Source organism: Canis lupus, chromosome 8, assembly GCF_048164855.1.
Source record: "Canis lupus baileyi chromosome 8, mCanLup2.hap1, whole genome shotgun sequence".
Lineage (NCBI taxonomy): Eukaryota > Metazoa > Chordata > Mammalia > Carnivora > Canidae > Canis > Canis lupus.
Genome location: NC_132845.1, coordinates 34537985 through 34557294, shown reverse-complemented (window position 1 = coordinate 34557294; position 19310 = coordinate 34537985). Strand labels below are relative to the sequence as shown.

Here is a 19310-nt window from a genome sequence, read left to right as displayed (position 1 = left end):
CTACATTTTCTTTGGCTTAGAGGACTAAAATCAGGCAATCCTAGGCTTGAATCTAGCTCTAGCACTCACTGTTGGTGTGCCTTTGGAAAAATTATTTCACTTCTCAGACCTAAAACTTTCCTGTCTGAAAAAGGAGGTAATAGAGCCTACCTCGTTGAGTGGTCATGAAAATTAAATAAAATCATGTATTTATAGTGCCTGGTACATAGCAGGTCTTCACTAAATTTTAGTTCCCATCACCAAAATGTACAAATATTTCTAGAGGAGTAAAACTCCATATTTGTAAGTCATTATTTCTCGATAAGATGAAAATGAAGATATTTAAACACATACTGGGATGCCTGGGTGGCTCAATTGGTGAAGCAACTGCCTTCAGCTCAGGTCATGATCCTGGGGTCCTGGGATCAATCTCCATATCTGAGTCCCTGATCACTGGGGAATCTGCTCTCTCTGCTCATGCTCTCTCTCTCTCCCTGTTCTCTCTCTCCCTCTCAAATAAATAAATAAATAAAATCTTCACACACACACACACACACACACACACACACACACACACACGGGCAGCCCGGGTGGCCTAGTGGTTTAGCGCCACCTTCAGCCCAGGGCGTGATCCTGGAGACCCAGGATCGAGTCCGACGTCGGGCTCCCTGCATGGAGCCTGCTTCTCCCTTTGCCTCTCTCTCTCTCTCTCATGAATAAATAAAATCTTTAAAATAAAAAAAACAAACAAACACAGACACATACTAAGAATTATAGACTGCCCATCTTTATCTTTAAAAAATAGCTCTCACCAGGTCTAGGTCTGTGAAGCATGATGTAAGGAAGAGGCTGCTATCTGTACCACATGGTTAGAGCTGTGCATCACTCCAACTGGATCTTAGAATTTGTACAACTTTACAAAGGATAAAGAAGATTAATTAATGATAGACTAGAATAGGAGCCAGGACTTCAATGAATTTTCAAAGAAGTGCTTTTTCCAGTGTATGATATCTGGTTTCAGTATCACATTACTAAAACTCATTAGATTGTCCAATTCCACGCTTTCATTTAGACTAGGCTTTCATTTTCACTGCTTCCAGAATGTTCTGGAACATTATCAGGTGATTATGTTTCCCTTCTGGCAGTCACTCTGGTTCACAGGCCCCACAGTGATCTCACTCTTGTTTACATACCAGTTTTTAGGGCCTCCGCTGAAGTTGATTGGCTAGAACCAGCATCATTACTTGCTAAAACTGAAATGAGGTACTCAGTCCCACACTGGAGGGAGGAGATGGTACAGGTACTGAGAGTTGTACTACAGCTCAGCTTTGAAGAATCACTCGAAGCCATCACAGTATAGTTGAAAGCTCCTTCCGTTGGGGCCCATGAAACAGAGGCCTTCAGAGCCCCACTGTCAAAAGAGACTTGAATGTTGGCAGGAGCTTGAGGACCTAGATTTTTGAGAAACAATTAAGATTTTGCAGTACCTTTAAGAACCCAAGTAAGATTTGACCTAACGATATCCTAAAGCTTGGGGGATGGGGTGCCACCATAGTAGGATAATTGCTAGTATTTAGAGCATAGCATTGGGATTTAGGATAACGCATCTGCCATTGACTATGAAAACTCTAGCTATGTGACTTTGGCCATGTTATTTAGTCTGTTATTTAATTTTTTTATCAACTGTAAAATGGATCTAGGGATCCCTGGGTGGCGCAGCGATTTGGCGCCTGCCTTTGGCCCAGGGCGCGATCCTGGAGACCCGGGATCGAACCCCACATCGGGCTCCCGGTGCATGGAGTCTGCTTCTCCCTCTGCCTGTGTCTCTGCCTCTCTCTCTCTCTCTCTCTCTCTCTCTCTCTCTCTCTCTGTGACTATCGTAAATAAATAAAAATTAAAATGGATCTAATAAGATCGAGTCCCTAACATATATAGTTGATAATAAGCATATTTTGAATGAATGAATCAGTGAATGCACAACACAATAAGTGATTGAATAATTAAATGAAATTGTATACATGAAGGGCTAAAAGGACCATGTGGGTATGTTACTATTAAGTGGGAGGTCAAATATTCTATTATTGATTGATGAAGCTGAATAGATTAGGCTTCAATAATATCCCTTCTTTACCTTTTATTTTTTACTTATTTTTTAAAAGATTTATGTTTTTAAATTTATTTTATTTATTTGTTCATTCATTCATTCATGAGAGACACACACACAGAGAGAGAGAGAGGCAGAGACACAGGCAGAGGGAGAAGCAGGCTCTGTGCAGGGAGCCCAATGTGGGACTCGATCCCAGAACCCCAGGACCACGCCCTGAGCCAAAGGCAGACACTCAACCGCTGAGCCACCCAGGCATCCCTATTTATGTATTTTAGAGAGAGAAAGAGCTTGAGTGGGGAAAGGGGCAGAAAGAGAAGGAGAGAATCTCAAACAGACTCCCTGCTGAGTGCGGAGCCTGATGTGGGGCTTGATCCCATGGCCCTGGGGTCAAGAGTCAGATGCTTAACCAATTGTCAAGCAGTCTCTATAGCCAAATTGGGGCTCAAATGTACAACCCTGAGATCAAGAATCATGTGCTCTACCAACTGAGCCAGCCAGACATCCCTCCCTTCTTTACTTTTGACACATTTTTTATGTAAGAGCTTTTAGGTCATAGCTGTTTCTAGAAAAAAAAAAAGAAAAAAGCAGACTTTCATTCCATTCCAAATCAAAGGGAAGGAAGGAAAATATCAAGTATGATGGTCACATATTAAGGCACACATTTTGGTGTCTCCAAAACACTTCCGTCTACATTCTTAGAACTATGCCTTCCTATTTTTCAGGGTTATCCTCTTGAAAAAGCTTGAGGAGTATCCTCTTGTGCCGAGAGAGGAGAAATTGGCCTCATACTCCAGAATCTGTGCTGTGATGAAGCCCATCTGGTAAGCATTAGAGACCTGTTGCACAGCATGTGAGCAGAAACCACCTTCTGGGCACAGACGGTTGTACAAGGAAGGCTGAGGAAACGGGTACTCAACTCATCCTCTGCAAGGCAGGCACCTGCCATGTTTCTCCTATAGGCCATCTTCACAGGACCCCTCCCCTGTTTCATGGTCAGCTCATCTGCAGAGGCAGATCTACTCTGGGGTAATTCTAGGCTCAAAGCTAGTAAGGGTAGCCTGCAGTATTTTAGGACAACCTGTCCTTCCCTCATGGGGCGTGAGAAAACCTGGAAAAATGAGTAGTCGGTCCTCTCAAATTTCATATGTTGAAGTCCTAACCCCTAGTACCTCAAAATGTCATCTTATTTGAAAACAGGGTCATAAGAGATGCAATCAGTTAAGATGAGATCATTAAAAAAAAAAAAAAAAAAAGATGAGATATTAGTATAGGCCCTAATCTAATACGATGGGTGTCCTTATAAAGACAGTCAATTTTGGGATCCCTGGGTGGCGCAGCGGTTTAGCGCCTGCCTTTGGCCCAGGGCGCGATCCTGGAGACCCGGGATCGAGTCCCACGTCGGGCTCCCGGTGCATGGAGCCTGCTTCTTCCTCTGCCTGTGTCTCTGCCTCTCTCTCTCTCTCTCTCTCTCTCTGTGACTATCATAAATAAATAAAAAAAAAATTTAAAAAAAAAAAAAAAGACAGTCAATTTTGTACTGGCTTCAGTAGCACATATACTAAAACTGAAATTAGTATGGCATGGGCCATACTAATTTGCATGTCACAGGGGTAACATGCAAATTTCATTTAAAAATAAATAAAAATAAAATAATAAAGAGAGGAAATCTGGACACAGGCATATGCTTCCAGGGAGAATGCCATGGACTATGGAAGGTGCCCTATACAAGCCAAGGAGAAAGTCCTGGAACAGATCCTTCACAGCCCGGAGAAGAAACCAACTATGCTGACATTTTGATTTCAGACTTCCAGCTTCCAAAACTGGGAGATGATAATTTTTTGTTGTTTGAGTTAGTTTGTGGTAGTTTGTTATGACAGCCTTAGCAAACTATAGAGAGGCTAAATCTAAACTCTACAAAATTTTAAAATACGGGAAACAAATGAAGAGGAAGGCTTTAAGAAAACAGTCACTTGTAGGAGATTTCTGTCCCCAGCCTAATGTAGAAGATTCCTCCCCCACAACTCCATGCCTGCAAAACCTTCTCTCAAAGCACTTGTCACATAGAACTATAACCACTGATTGACAATTTGGTCTCTCCCAAGACACAGTCATTTCTCTGAGTGTGTAGGGATTATGCCTTAATTGATTTTCTATCCCCATCAGGTAAACTATGTTCAGCACATAGTGGGTCATTGTCAATGTTTGTGGAAAGAAAGAAAGAATGAATATCTAGGAAAAAACCCCAGGGACACTAGTTTATCACAGACATCCTGACGCACCAGGCCCGTCATGAATTATCTTTGTGCCAACTTGATTTCACCTGAGAGAAGCATTATAAAAGGCAAATCCTTTTCTCCCTGAATTTCTGTCTTGACACATAGACAACAGGGCTTCCACTCCCCTCCAAACTTAGGGAATGTTGGGGAGAACATTTCTGGTTTCTTTGCATCCTTTCCTTGGTCTTCTCCAAGGGATGAAATAGCTAATTTTCTTGGTGAGAATCTGGTGTCTATTAGGCCATATTATCAGTGGATGGCTTACTTTGGCTCAAGAGAAGAAAAAAATCTCTCTCCTTCCCTCTCTCTCCTTCTCATTCTTCTGGCTTGCTCCAGCAACTCGGTTTGGGCTTTCATTTATCATGCACCTGACCCTGTGGTCAGGGTACCCCTGCAATGGGGATGGTGAGACACACGCCATGCTCTAGCTTCTCAGCCTGTAACTGGAAAAGAGGTGATAGGAAGCCCCATGTTTACCTCAGGCCTAAATTGAAGTTTTAGAAAATATAATTGAGGGGTGCCTGGGTGGCTCAGTCAATTGAGTGTCTACCTTTGGCCCAGGTCATGATCCCAAGGTCCTACCGTCAAGCCCCACATCAGGCACCCTGCTATGCAGAGAGCCTGCTTCTCCCTCTCCTTCTGCCTGCCATTCCCCCTGCTTGTGCTCTCTCTCTGTCAAATAAATAAAATATTTAAACAAAAAGAAAGAAAATATATCTGAAACTCTGATTCCCCACCACAGCATAAAGTACTGTAACAACAGGAACTTTGTTTTGTTGGTGGCTGGACCTCTAGAACAATGCCCAGAGTTGGCATACACTCACTAAATGTCTACTGAGTAAATGAATTCCTGTTTGTCCTATTTCTTTTTGTTTATGCCATTGGTCTGAACCTAGGCAGGGTATGGGAGACTGGTAAACCTAACATAAATCATGTCCTGCTGTGTGATATTGAATGTGTGTGCTTGAAAATAAGTTGGTGTCAGTGAGGGGGAAGCCATACTCTGTGTATTCTGAGCAGCATTTCTTTATACATGTAGTAAGCATCTAAATTACCAAGAAGGAAGAGCCAAGGCACTATAAATAAACTAATAAATCTAAATATCTGCTGCCAGCTGTTCTGTACTTATCAGTTAACACACTGCCTGATGGCTACAATGCATCGGCCCCTCTCATTAATCAAGAGGGAGATTGCTTGGGGCTGAGCTGGGAAGTCCTTACTTGTTCTCTGATTACAGGTGGAGTCATCCCCAGGGGTTCCATTGGCATTCCACGCGTAGGCCTTTATGGTGTAGAGAGTCCCAGCATCTAAACTGGTGAATGTCAACGAGGTGTTTGTGGTATTCTCTTTCCATACTCTACCCAAACCATTAGCTCGCATAATGGAAACGGAGAATCCAATCGCCATATATACGGCTTCCCACTGCACAAGAATAGAATCTGGACTCGGAGAGCTCACTTCTAGAATTGGTGCAGCCAATACTAGAAGGACAAAAACACATGCGTTTGCAGATAGAGGATAATTCAAATTTAGGAACAAGTAATTTGAAGTTGATCATCCATATTATGAGACAATTATTTGCTTTGTGAAAGGATTTACAGCAGAGTTTCATGAAATAATTAGTGACTAAATGTGTATTAATCATAAATGACTCGGCAGAGGAATGAGGAACAGAAAAGGTCTAATATTAGGCATTACTTTCAACTGGAGGTTTGTAAGAAATTATATAAAACATCCCTATAATTATAACTCGGGGGGAAACGGTGGTTTATAATATTTTAATGTGTAACAACCTTTTGGAAATAGGCCTCGGTACAACTTTATCAACTCCATTTAAGTCATGTTGATGACAAGCTAAGTACTTTTATTTTAAGCAAGTCAAAATGTAGCAAAATCCTTTCTACCTGTTCTTGATTTAGCATGGTCTTTATGGATAACTGAGGTTAAAAACAGAAATCTCTTTTTCAGAGATTTAAAAGCAAGAATGTTCTCAAAGATGGCCAGAAATGGGTTTTGTTTTCCAAAGCATCTGAAATTTAAATACCACCTGCTCCCCAGATATCTGAATCAGCCAAAAACATCATTTGGTGGCTTTTACCCCTGGGCCCTGAATTGTAGGCACTCACATGACACTTTCACAATTCTATCATGTACTTGAAGCCTCAGTATGACCGATCTAGGTCATAAACACTAGCTCAACAGAGGCCGAGCATCCAGCTACCTGTCTTTGCCTGCTTCGGAGGCGATGCTTGGCTTCTCCCGGTGGCACTGATGGATCTGACGGTGATTTGGTACAAGGTCGCAGCCTTCAGGCCTGTCACAGTGCCCGGGGAATTGGCCACCGTGGTTTCAATGACAGTGTCTCCATCTTCAGCCGTAAGGAGATAACTGGTGGCCCCTGGCACGGTGGCCCACTCCACAGTGATGCTGTTGCTGATTTTTGAGTATGCCTGATCAATAGTGGGTATGTCAGGAGCTGAAAGAGATTTTAAAGATTTTATTTATTTGTTTGTTTGTTTGTTTTAGAGCGGGGGGGGGGGTGTGGAGAGAGAGAGTGCACAAGTCAGAGGCAGTGGCACAGAGGGAGGGAGAGAATCCCAAGCAGACTCCATGCTGAGCGTGAGCCCTGCAAGGGCCTTGATCCCACCACCCTGAGATCATGACCTGAGTTGAAATCAAGAGTTAGATGCATAACCAGCTGAGCCACCCAGGCCTCTTGGGAGAGATTTTGAGGTTACATTGGCTTGGATACCTATGAAGATTATTTCTTTCATCATTTTACTTTTCAAACGAAATCATTTTCCTGCCATCCTTTAGACATAAACTTTGCCCTTATTTTCTTTTCTTATTTATTCATTTATTTGATGGAGAGAGAGAGCAGGGCGAGTGGCAGGCAGAGGGAAAGGGAGAAGCAGACTCCCTGCAGAGCAGGGGACCTGGGCTTGTTACCAGGATCCTGGGATCATGAGCCAAACCAAAGGCAGACGCTTAACCGAGGGAACCACCCAAGTGCCCTTTCTTTTCTTTTGTCTTCTAAGATTTTATGTTTAAGTAATCTCCACACCTAACATGGAGCTCGAACTCATAACCTCGAGATCAAGAGTCACATTCTCTACTGACTGAGCCAGCCAGGCGCCCCTGCCCTCGTTTTCAGGATTAAGACAGAAATAGAGAAAAAGAAAGGCAAAGCTACTCTCCAGAAGAGAGCCAGAAAGCTCAAGCCTCTCATTCAGTAACAGGATTTCAGAGACATTTTTCCCAGTTGCCTCTGGGATAATTTGCATTTTTTGTACTTTTCAAAGAGTTAAATCAGAATGGGGAGGGCAGGCCCTGCCTGGCTCAGTCCGTGGAGCATGCAACCCTTGATCTTGGGATTGTGAGCTTAAGCCCCACATTACGCACAGAGCCTACTCAAAAAAAAAAAAAAAAAAAAAAAAAAAAAGGGTGGGGGGATGCCTGGGTGGCTCAGCGGTCAGGCGCCTGCCTTTGGCCCAGAGCGTAATCCTGGGGTCCTGGGATTGAGCCCCACATCGGGCTCCCCATAGGGAGCCTGCTTCTCCCTCTGCCTGTGTCTCTGCCTCTCTCTCCGTGTCTCTCATGAATAAATAAATACAATCTTAAAAAAAAAAAAAAAAAAAGAGTGGGCTGTGATTGTGGGGAAGAACTCTGAGAGCTTCATTCTGGAGGCTTCTTCTCTGGTTCGGCACCTGTGAACTCCCGCCCGCCCTGTCCCTGACTCCTGCTCCACTGCCTCTGCCTGACAGAGAGGGGCCCACCTCTGCCGAGCCTGTGTCTCCACCTCATGCACTTGCACATTTCCCACGTGGTTTTTAATCTAAATGGAAGAAGAGGAAGAAATGAGTTGTTTGGGGATTGCTCTATCATACTTCCATATTATCAGAGTAGAACCATTTTTTAGATTCTGCTATATAAAATAAAAATAAACTTTTTTCTCCCCTTCTCCATCAAAACGTCGGCCCCAGCATGAGAATGAGATGCTGTGGTCCCTCCTCACCCGTGCCAGGCCGTGGTTTGTCTCGGGGACCTGAATGCCGACATCAGGAGTGTATATAAGACATTCCCACACTTCACGTAAGGGGCAGGAGATACAGCATGGTGACAAGATTTACTACATTGCAAAAATCCACAGACAGCTAAAATGCCCTCGGTGTAGGAGGTCCCCGCAGAGAAAAGGTCAAACAAAAACATCTGGGCTTAAGTCTGCAACTGGCACTTGGACTTTTATGTTCAATATACTGCATTTGCTGGGTAAAATCCCCATATACCAAATTCCAAACTAAACTCTAGGGCAAAGAGGAGAAAGTAAATACAGACCCATGTGTGGCTTAGCAGTACCAACGCCCCGCCCCCAGCAGGCCCCCAGCAGTTCCCCGCCAGCCAAATCCCTGCGTGCGTGACACAGACAACCTCCTTCTGTACCAACAGCCTAGAGACTTGGCTCTGGCGCTAGCTCCGAAACGACCATGCGGCAAGACGGAACAAAGTCGCCACTGTGCTCTGGCCAGACATTCCTTGAACATCACCCAGGACTGTCTCCTTTGCCATCAAAAGAAAACTGAGACTTATATCTGCTGGGGAGACGTTACAGACCTGCTCATCGTAGCCGTCGACCCGCAGAAGGTGACTCCACTGGAAGCATCCATGTCCCCTCCCACCCACGGCAGGACAGAAAGGCCCGGCAAGGGGCACCTGGCTGGCGCAGCTAGTTAGGCATCTGACTCTTGGTTTTGGCTTAGGTCACAGTCTCAGGGTCGTGAGATCAAGCCCTGTGTCCAGCTCCTTGCTCAGAGCAGAGTCTACTCAAAATGATCTTTCCCTCTCCCTTCCCCCTCCCTGCTACTCACACTCTCTCTCTCTCAAATAATAAATAATGAATCTTTAAAATATATATGTTAAGGGGATACCTGGGTGGCTCAGCTGTTTAGCGCCTGCCTTCGGCCCCAGGGTGTGATCCTGGAGTCCTGGGATCAAGTCCCGCATCGGGCTCCCTGCATGGAGGCTGCTTCTCCCTCTGCCTGTGTCTCTGCCTCTCTCTCTCTCTCTCTTTCTCTCTGCCTTTCATGAATAAATAAATAAAATCTTAAAATATATATATATATATGTGTGTGTGTATACATATATATATATTTAAAAAAAAAGAAAGCCCCAGCAAGGGCCTCCACTTTTATCCCTCCCACACACTCATCACTTTTCTACTCCCAGTTTTTTTTTTCTTTTAAGATTTTATTTATTCATGAGAGACACAGAGAGAGAGGCAGAGACTCAGGCAGAGGGAGAGGCAGGCTCCCTGCGGGGAACCTGATGTGGGACTCGATCCCAGGACCCTGGGATCACTCCCTGAGCTGGAGGCAGACGCTGAACCACTGAGCCACCCAGGGGCCCGTGCTCTCAGTTATTTGCCTTCTTTCCTCTAACAAACTTTGTGACGTCTCTCAACTCTGTCTTCCTTTGTCCCCGCAGTGTATCTTGTCTCCTGGGTTAGCTACTCATTCTCGTTGGAGTGGACCAGCTTCCTGGAAAAATGACACCCAAACTAGCCATCGGCAGACAAGGCCTGGCAGTGCGTTCATGGAGTGGTTGGAGAGGCACCGGAAAGGCTAGACTGTCTCCTCCCAGGCCTGCCAAGGGCTGACAGCGCCACCACATCGACCACCGTGAAGTGAGCAAGGTCAGAGGAGTAGCGCGTGACCCCAGTGTCCGCGGGGTAGAACAAGGTTGCCCAGTGGAAACAGCATATACTTTGGATCCAGCGGCTCCGGGTTGGAGGCCTGGCTCTGACATTTACTTTTGCATGTGATTGTGTCCAAGTCATTCAGCCTCTTCCAGCCTCTGTTTTCTCCCCTGAGCATCTAGAATATTGATCTTGTCTGCATTTTAGGATTTACTTTGAAATGTAAAATATTTAAAAAAAAAAGAAATGAGAAATATCTACATCTTGGGATTGTTGTAATGATTAAGTAAAATAGTGTGTTCAAGGGCACTTTGAAAGGTGGGAAGGGGGATCCCTGGGTGGCGCAGCGGTTTGGCGCCTGCCTTTGGCCCAGGGCGTGATCCTGGAGACCTGGGATCGAATCCCACGTTGGGCTTCCGGTGCATGGAGCCTGCTTCTCCCTCTGCCTGTGTCTCTGCCTCTCTCTCTCTCTGTGTGTGTGACTATCATAAATAAAAATAAAAAATAATTAAAAAAAAAATTAAAAAAAAGAAAGGTGGGAAGGGTTGGGGCACGAGTGGCTTAGCGGTTGAACCTCTGCCTGTGGCTCAGGGCATGATCCTGGGTCCTGGGATCGAGCCCACATCAGGCTCCCTGCAGGGAGCCTGCTTCTCCCTCTGCCTGTGTCTCTGCCTTTCTCTCTCTATCATGAATAAATAAATAAAATCTTAAAAAAAGAAAAATTATATAAATTAGACTGCTATTTATGCTTAAAACTTTATTTCTTTAACTAGAATGATAATCATAATATTTTACTAATGGCTAAATGTATTTGAGAAAATCCATGACTACATGACTTTCTATATCTCAGCACTTGATAGGAGTATCTTTTTTTTTTTTGATAGGAGTATCTTATGAGGACTCATAAGTTTGATCCATGTATCTGTCTTATCAGTTACACTCACAGTGTGAGTGCTCAGGAGATGCTGAATATTTTTCCTGGTAGAGCTTTTCTATTTCAGGACAGCTCAAGAATTAACAATGGAAATTAACGTCAAACATGGTGAGGAAAAACTTGCATTTCAAAAAATTTTACCTGTTTTTGCTGAAGCAACCTGAAAAGGAAAGTTTACAAAAATTAGAACCATGGAGAAAAATACCATTTGGGGAAACATAAAACATAAGTCAGAGCAGCAATAAATTTATTACAACATTTTAATATGTTATGTGAGCAATATTTGAATCCATACAGAGTAGTTATTTGCACAAATCATTTCCCAAACTCAAATCTGCCACAAAGAAATCCAAATAGAATTTAGAGGCTGGAGGCAGATCACATTACTATTTCATTTTTCTCACTGAGTCTGCCTATTGAACTAAGTCAGCAGCTGCTGACAGATTTCTCAAAAATCTTTGTTCTTAAAATATAATGATAATCTTGTTTTCTTTCTCTAGTAAATTGCATTAAATTTCAAACATGCAAACATATGCAATCTTGGTATGGTCCAAAAGTATTTGTTTTCTATCTCCCTACCCCCTAGTCTCTCTCAAAAAAATAAAAAGGTAATAAATGTCTCTCTCTCTTTTTTTTTCTAACTAGTTGCAGGTCGGTTGGAATGATGAACTCACCAATTTAAGACAGATAAGAGTGAATCCAATCAAAGGCAAACATTTCTTGTGTCCACCAGCCATCCTGTTGAACATAGCACTCACATGGCACACGCAACAGAGTGATCCGGGTCCTCTTCGGTCCCCAGGAGGGCAGCACTGTGGATTGCTGGGGCTGTAGGGCTGCGATCCTGGGAAGTAGCTCCTCCTCTTCAGTGTGGAACTGACCCGTTCCTGGGGGCACTTGGAGATTGGCAGGGACAGATATTGCCAAGGCTGAAAAAAAGAAGAGTTGATGAAAACCACCCCAAACTGGCCATAAAGGTACTGTAACCTGGGTTTCAAGGTAATATGTAGAATGCTCTCTTCTTTAAAAAAATTTTTTTTCAAAGATTTTATTTATTCATGAGAGACACACAGAGAGAGGCAGAGACACAAGCAGAGGGAGAAGCAGGCTCCCTGCGGGGGCCCAACATGGAACTCCATCCTGGGTCTCCAGGATCACACCCTGAGCTGAAGGTAGACGCCCAACCACTGAGCCACCCAGGTGCCCGTTTGAGCTCTTTATAAGCATTTAATCTAAACACTATAAACAATTCTAGTAATAAGCAAGTATGTAAATTAGTAATAAACAGTATTAACTGACTTTTATGGAATCACACAAGTATTACATGGTGGAGCTGGGATTAAAATTCATCAGACCTCTGTTTCCAACTGAAATAGGGCAAAAGGGAATGGATTTACCACCTATGACTTCGACTTATTATAAAACTACAGTAATTAAGACAGGATTAATTGGTTATAATGATTGGCGTGAAGACGGATAAATCAATGGAATAAAATAGATCAACAGAACAGCATAGAGAGTCCAGAAATAGACCCAAACATATATAGACAATTGATTTTCAACAAACGTACAAAGGCAATCCAGTAGAAAAAGGATAGTCTTTTCAACAAATGGTACTGGAATGATTAAATAATCAGATGCAAAGAACATGAGCTTTGATCCATATCTTACCCTACATAAAAAATTAATTCAAAATGGATTATAGACCTAAATGTAACACCTAAAACTATAAAACTTCCAGAAAAAACTCGCTGTGATGTTAGATTAGTCAAAGATTTCTTAGATACCACACTGAAAGCATGATCCATTTAAAAAATTGATACTTTGAACTTCATCAAAATCAAAAACTTTTGCACTATTAAGGGAATGAAAAAACAAACCACACATTGGGGGTAAATATTTGCAGATCACATATTTAATTTTTAATTAGGAATTTTAAAAATATGTATATACTCTCAAAACCTAATAAGAAAACGACTTAAGGGATGCTTGGGTGGCTCAGTGGTTGAGTGTCTGCCTTTGCCACAGGGCGTGATCCCAGGATCTGGGATGGAGTCCTGCATTGGGCTCCTTGCATGGAGCCTGCTTCTCCCTCTGCCTATGTCTCTGCCTCTCTTTATGTCTCTCATGAATAAATAAATAAAATCTTTTAAAAAAAGAAGAAAACTTAATAAAAAATGAGCAGAAGATTTGAACAAACACTTCACATAAGATATATACCTGGACATATTTGTGTGTACAACATACACCTAGTATATGGCCCAACCATTTCACCCCTAGGTATTTACCCGAGAGAAATGAAAGTATATGTTCATACAAAAATTTATATACACAGGGAAAGGCAATTATCATATGGTCTCACTCATATGTGGAATTTAAGAAACAAAACAGAGGATGATAGGAGAAAGGAGGGAAAAATAAGATGAAATCAGGGAGACAAACCATAAGAGATTCTTTTTTTTTTTTTTTTTAAGATTTATTTATTTATTCATGAGAGACATAGAGAGGCAGACATAGAGAGGCACTGGCAGAGGGAGATGCAGGCTCCATGCAGGGTCCTGATGTGGGACTTGATCCCAGAATTCCAGGATCACACCCTGAGCTGAAGGCAGAGGTTCAAGTGCTGAGCTACCCAGGCATCCCCCATAAGAGACTCTTAATGATAGGAAATAAACTGAACGTTACTGGAAGGGAGGGGGTGGGGTGATGGGGTAACTGGGTGAGGGCATTAAGGAAGGCACAGGTTGTAATGAGCACTGGGTATCATATGAGACTGATGAATCATTGAACTCTGCCTCTGAGGACTAATAATACACTATATATTTATCAATTGAATTTAAATAAAAATTTAAATTAAAAAAAACCAAAAACTTATATACAAGTATTCATAGTAGCATTAACTTTTTTTTTTTTTTTTAAGATTTTATTTATTTCGGGCAGCCCGGGTGGCTCAGCGGTTTAGCGCCGCCTTCGGCCCAGGGCGTGATCCTGGAGACCCGGGGTCGGGTCCCATGTTGGGCTTCCTGCGTGGAGCCTGCTTCTCCCTCTGCCTGTGTCTCTGCCTCTCTCTCTCTCTCTCTGTATCTCTCATGAATAAATAAAATCTTTTTTTAAAAAATATTTTATTTATTCATAAAATCTTTTTTAAAAATATTTTATTTATTCATAAAATCTTTTTAAAAAATATTTTATTTATTCATAAAATCCTTTTTAAAAATATTTTATTTATTCATAAAATCTTTTTTAAATATTTTATTTATTTATTCATAAAATCTTTTTTAAAAAATATTTTATTTATTTATTCATGAGAGACACAGAGAAAGAGAGAGAGAGAGGCAGAGACACAGGCAGAGGGAGAAGCAGGCTCCACGCAGGAAGCCCAACATGGGACCCGACCCCGGGTCTCCAGGATCACGCCCTGGGCCGAAGGCGGCGCTAAACTGCTGAGCCACCCAGGGATCCCCAATAGCATTAACTTTTGAGTATTTTTTATTGCTCATGTTTATCATTAAACTTTTGAAAAAAAAAAACAGAAAATGAAAGGGAAAAATACATAACCCTGGATTATTAATGTTTTAGTCTCTCTCCTTTATGTACACTTTATCATTGTCATGGTTACATATATAGAAAATGCTAGTAGTTTGAGTTTGACGATGACAGTACAATAACAGACATCTGTGTGTTCTGTGAACATCTTTCCACAACACTAAATACATGCCTATATTTATCATTCTTTAGTTCTAATTATCATATATGGAACCAGTACCACATTGTAGGACTGTAGGATGTTTCCAGGTTTATTTTGCTCTTATAAGTAAGCTCTCAAAAAACAACAGACAGAAGCCTGGAACCCAGTAAGATGCTCAGTTATAAGAATCTCAAATAGAATTTGCACACAGCAGTACACGAGACGCGCCACCTCACAGACGTCAGGAGTTGGAGAACAGAGGGCTGTGTGTTTGGAAGAATTGTAGAGAAGGGTCTGGAGCTGAGCCTAGGAGATAGCTGCGGTTTGTTTTGTTTGAATGTAAAGGAAGAACATTTCATGAGAGGGAAACAGCATGATTCCTTTTAATTTACGAAACAATAGCGCCTCTAACAATGATGCATGCAAAGCTTTTGTTGTGTTTTTTGTTTTTTTGTGACAATTGCCATCCAGTTCTATTAACCTGGGAGTGGATCTTTGTATATGTGGCCCATTTTACCAGAAACCTGGGATTGTTCTAATTCTTATTTCAGTGAATTTATATATCAAGCAGAAAGCTTTTATTACAAGATAGCTCATAATTTTCCAACAGGTATAAGTTCTTCTGGAGTTACCAGAAATTTTATTTCTCTTTTTGTAAATTTAATTTCACAGATACCAACATTTTTCTTTCTTAAAGAGGCCAGTGAACTATTTAAGGGAAATAGGAATCTTAATTTTGAAAGTTTTCAGTTGTTGTGTATGTGTATGTGTGTGTGTTTGTGTGTTTTAATGAATCTGGCTGTGAAAAAAAATTAATAAATAAAAAAATGAATCTGGCTGTGGCATAATTGAACCCATGTTTTCGCCACTAGAAAAACTTGATAGTTGAAAACGTTTCCAATGTTCAGAGATTAGTTAGGAAAAGTATGTCCCTTTGTAGTTATTTGATGTATACCATAATCGGCTATAAAAATACAGGTTTTCCCTGAATAAGACAAAGGCCATGGGTATTGCTTCATATTGAAACATAAAAAATCCTTTTCCATGAGTGGTTAAACATGGAATACTACTCACCAATAAGAAGGGATAATAACTAAACTATTGATACACACAGCAACTTGGGTGAACCTCAACAAAATCATGCTGAGTGAAAAAAAAAATTATGCAGAGGAGCCAATCTCAAAAGGATACACACCTCATGATTCTGCTGGTGTAACATTTGTGAAATAACATAATTATAAAGATAGGGAACAGATTAACAGTTGTCAGGAATTAGGGATGGGGGGAGGAGGTGGTCTGGATATAAATGGAGCCTCATGGTGATTGTATAATTGTGCATCTTTTTTAAAAAAGATTTATTTATTAAAGAGAGAGAGAGGGATCCCTGGGTGGCGCAGCGGTTTGGCGCCTGCCTTTGGCCCAGGGCGCGATCCTGGAGATCCGGGATCGAATCCCACATCAGGCTCCCGGTGCATGGAGCCTGCTTCTCCCTCTGCCTGTGTCTCTGCCTCTCTCTCTCTCACTGTGTGCCTATCATGAATAAAAATAAAAAAAAAATTAAAAAAAAAGATTTTTAAAGAGAGAGAGAGAGGGCAGGGGGAGGGGCAAAGGGAGAGGGAGACAAGCAGTCTCCCCACTGAGTGCAGAGCCCTACTTGGGCCTCGATCCCAGGACCCGAAGACTACAAACCAAGCTGAAATCAAGAAGGGACGCTCAACTGACCGAGCCACCCAGGCACACCCAGTTGAGCATCTTGTGGTGGTGGTTATGCAAGGCTATGAATGTGATAAAATTGCCCAGAGTCACTCACTCACGGGGATGTGCGTGTGTGTGCATAACTGGTGACATCTGAATAAGAGCTACAGCCTGTAGCAATGTCAGTTGCTTGGCTATGATGCTGTACCATCCTTGTATAAGGTGTTACTACGATTGACAGAAACTGGAAGAAGTTTATGGTACTTCTCTGTACTTTCTTTACAACCTCCTGTGAATTTATAACTACTTCAAAATGAAACATTTGAAAAAGAAAAACAAACCTTTCCCAAGTGGACTAAGGACTAAGAAGAGACTACACAGTGGAGGGGGAGCTTTTCAGAAAGAAAATTACTTGACTGCACTCCTGATCTAGGCAGGCTCAATATTCCTAAAAAGGGAGTGAAGAAAAAAGAAAAGAATAGCATTGGGAGTCTCTGAAAGAAAGGTACCATTAGAACTAGAAGCCAAGAGTTTCTCTAACCATATGGCAATTCCTATTAAAATAAAAATTTTTTTTGAGAGGAAGAAAGGAGGGGGGGTATGCAGAGGGTAAGGGAGAGAGAGAATCCTGAGCAGGTTCCATGCCTAGTAGAGTCTGACCGTGGGGTTCAATCTCAAAACCCTGAGGTCATGATCTGAGCCGAAATCAAGAGTTGGATGCTTAACCGACTGAGCTACCCGGGTGCCTCCCCATGAACAACTTTTAAAAGTAAGCTACAAAGTAGCTACAAAATGAGTTCTTGGTTATAACAGGGGATGGAGGTATTTAGCATATTTCTAACAGAATTCTGGGTTGAGCTATGTTGAGACTTACATTCAAACTCCATTTCCCCATATGAGTAATAAAATAGGGTCAAGTTCAATAACGTGGGAGAGGAGAGGATTTGCTTTATATCATTTATAAATGAGAAGTGGGTCAAACAGAAACTTCTCTGCCTAGGAAGAGTGAAAACTAAATACCTAAATATAAGATTCTTTTCCATGTTTTACTGCTAAGAAATACATGTAGAGAAGTGTGTGTGTGCTGGTGAGATTAGAGTGCTCCTTTTTTATATAGAAGTCTACAAGCCCATTGATGAGCCACAAATATATATGTACTTCAGTTATATCTCAATAAAGTTGGTTTAAGGGCGCCTGGGTGGCTCAGTTGGGTAAGCATCTGCCTTCGGCTCAGGTCATGATCCCAGGGTCCTGCGATGGAGCCCCACATCAGACACCCTGCTGGTGAGAAGCCTGCTTCTTCCTCTCCCTTTGCCTCTGCCAGCCGCTCCCCGTGCTTGTGTGCTTTCTCTGTCAAATAAATAAATTAAATAAATAAATAAATAGATAAATAAATAAATAAATAAATAGATATTAGATAAATAAAATCTTTAAAAAAAAAAGTTGCTTTAAAAAAACAGTCTAATTCCAACACTCTGAGGTCCTTCCCCTAAACCATTCAAGGGTGGCACCTGAGGGGCTTAGTCAGTTAGGTATCTGCCTTGGGTTCAGATCATGATTCTAGAGTCCCAGGATTGAGCCACACATTGGGCTCCCTGCTCAGTGGTGAGTCTACTTCTCCTTCTCTCTCTGTCCCTCACATCTGCTCATGTGCTCTATCAAATAAAATATTTTTAAAAATTATTTATTCATGAGAGACAGAGAGAGAGGCAGAGACCCAGGCAGAGGGAGAACCAGACTCCCTGCAGGGAGCCTGATGTAGGACTCTATCCCAGGACCCTGGGGTCACGACCTGAGCCGAAAGCAGATAGATGCTCAACCACTGAGCCACCCAGGCAGCCCACCTTAAATAAAATCTTAAAAACAAAACAAAACAAAAACAACTCTGCTTTCTGCCAGTGAACTACTGTGCATTCAAGGCATTTTTGTTTGTGCCCTCAACAAGTATATATTGAGCACTTACTGCATACCAAGATCTATTCTGGGCACTGGGGACATAAACAGAAACAAACCAAAGCCCTGCACTGATGGAGCATGCACTCTAGTAGAAAAAGGACAAAATGGGAGCCCGGGTGGCTCAGCTGTTTAGCGCCACCTTCAGCCCAGGGTGTGATCCCAGAGACCTGGGATCGGGTCCCACGTTGGGCTCCCTGCATGGAGCCTGTTTCTCCCTCTGTCTGTGTCTCGGCCTCTCTCTCTCTCTATCTCATGAATAAATAATAAATAATCTTTAAATAAAAGGACAAAATAAGCAGCTAAAGTAATAAATATCTAATATTTCAGGCATTGCCAACTGTGGTGAAGAAAAATAAAGCAGAGCAGAAGGAAAGAATATTGAGGGACGGAGTTTATTTACTGTGGTCAGGGGAGATTTCTCTAGCAATGAGGTGCTTGAGCAGAGGCTCCAGGGAAGTGAGGAAGAGCCCTCAGAAAAGAGCTTGGCAGGCCGAAGGAAGAGGCAGGCCCTGAGGAGCAGGAGGGCTTGGCGAGAGCCAGGTGAGCGCCTCCTAAGTGGGGGAGTGCCCTGGTGGACAGCCCCAGGGAGCCTCTCACGCTTGCCCTCAGCTCAAAGTCACCTGGCCTAAGTCATACCCTCTTCCAGGTGATGCCTCTTCCACCTGATGCGCTGGGAGGTGAAGGAAGTGCCCATGGCCTGAATCCAGGACAACTCCGGAGGGGCAAGGGGAATGGGGCACTTGGGCATCCACCAGGGGTGGGTGACAGTGAGGAGGGGGAGGTTGGTTCACAGAGAGGTTGTTTCACTCTCAGGTTCATAGGAGCCCAGAGTCCCGGAGGTTTATGGTCATGAGTTCAAGAGACTGCTAGTTAGCATGACTGTGAATGGTCTCCAGGTATTTTCGGCCACTCGTGCTCAGGCACAGAGGCGGCCATGTGGAGTGTTCAGCTAGGACCCGGGAGGGGCGCCTGGGGGGCCCGGT

At 42.7% G+C, this 19310-nt stretch overlaps 1 protein-coding gene and 1 long non-coding RNA gene across 11 annotated transcripts in view; one reads left to right on the top strand and one right to left on the bottom strand.

Moving 5' to 3' along the window:
* LOC140638094 (uncharacterized) overlaps positions 1-19310 on the top strand; it is a 50687-nt gene that overhangs the window by 21398 nt on the left and 9979 nt on the right. For 9 of the 10 annotated variants that reach the window (XR_012035271.1, XR_012035277.1, XR_012035276.1 and 6 more), the window contains 4 exons: positions 2809-2907; positions 8809-9003; positions 9844-10051; positions 11634-13920. This is a non-coding gene — a long non-coding RNA (uncharacterized lncRNA). Of the gene's footprint in view, positions 1-2808; positions 2908-8808; positions 9004-9843; positions 10052-11633; positions 13921-19310 lie in introns of those variants that run through there. The other variant, XR_012035270.1, reaches the window with a different exon arrangement.
* The window catches only part of FNDC7 (fibronectin type III domain containing 7), a 40897-nt gene that overhangs the window by 17293 nt on the left and 4294 nt on the right, over positions 1-19310 (bottom strand). Inside the window, exons 2-6 of the mRNA XM_072834805.1 lie at positions 11663-11917; positions 11130-11148; positions 6584-6838; positions 5583-5843; positions 1173-1430 (exon numbers count right to left, since the gene is read on the bottom strand). Of these exons, the coding sequence (XP_072690906.1) occupies positions 1173-1430; positions 5583-5843; positions 6584-6838; positions 11130-11148; positions 11663-11737 (868 nt within the window). The 5' untranslated portion in view covers positions 11738-11917. The remainder of the gene's footprint in view (positions 1-1172; positions 1431-5582; positions 5844-6583; positions 6839-11129; positions 11149-11662; positions 11918-19310) is intronic.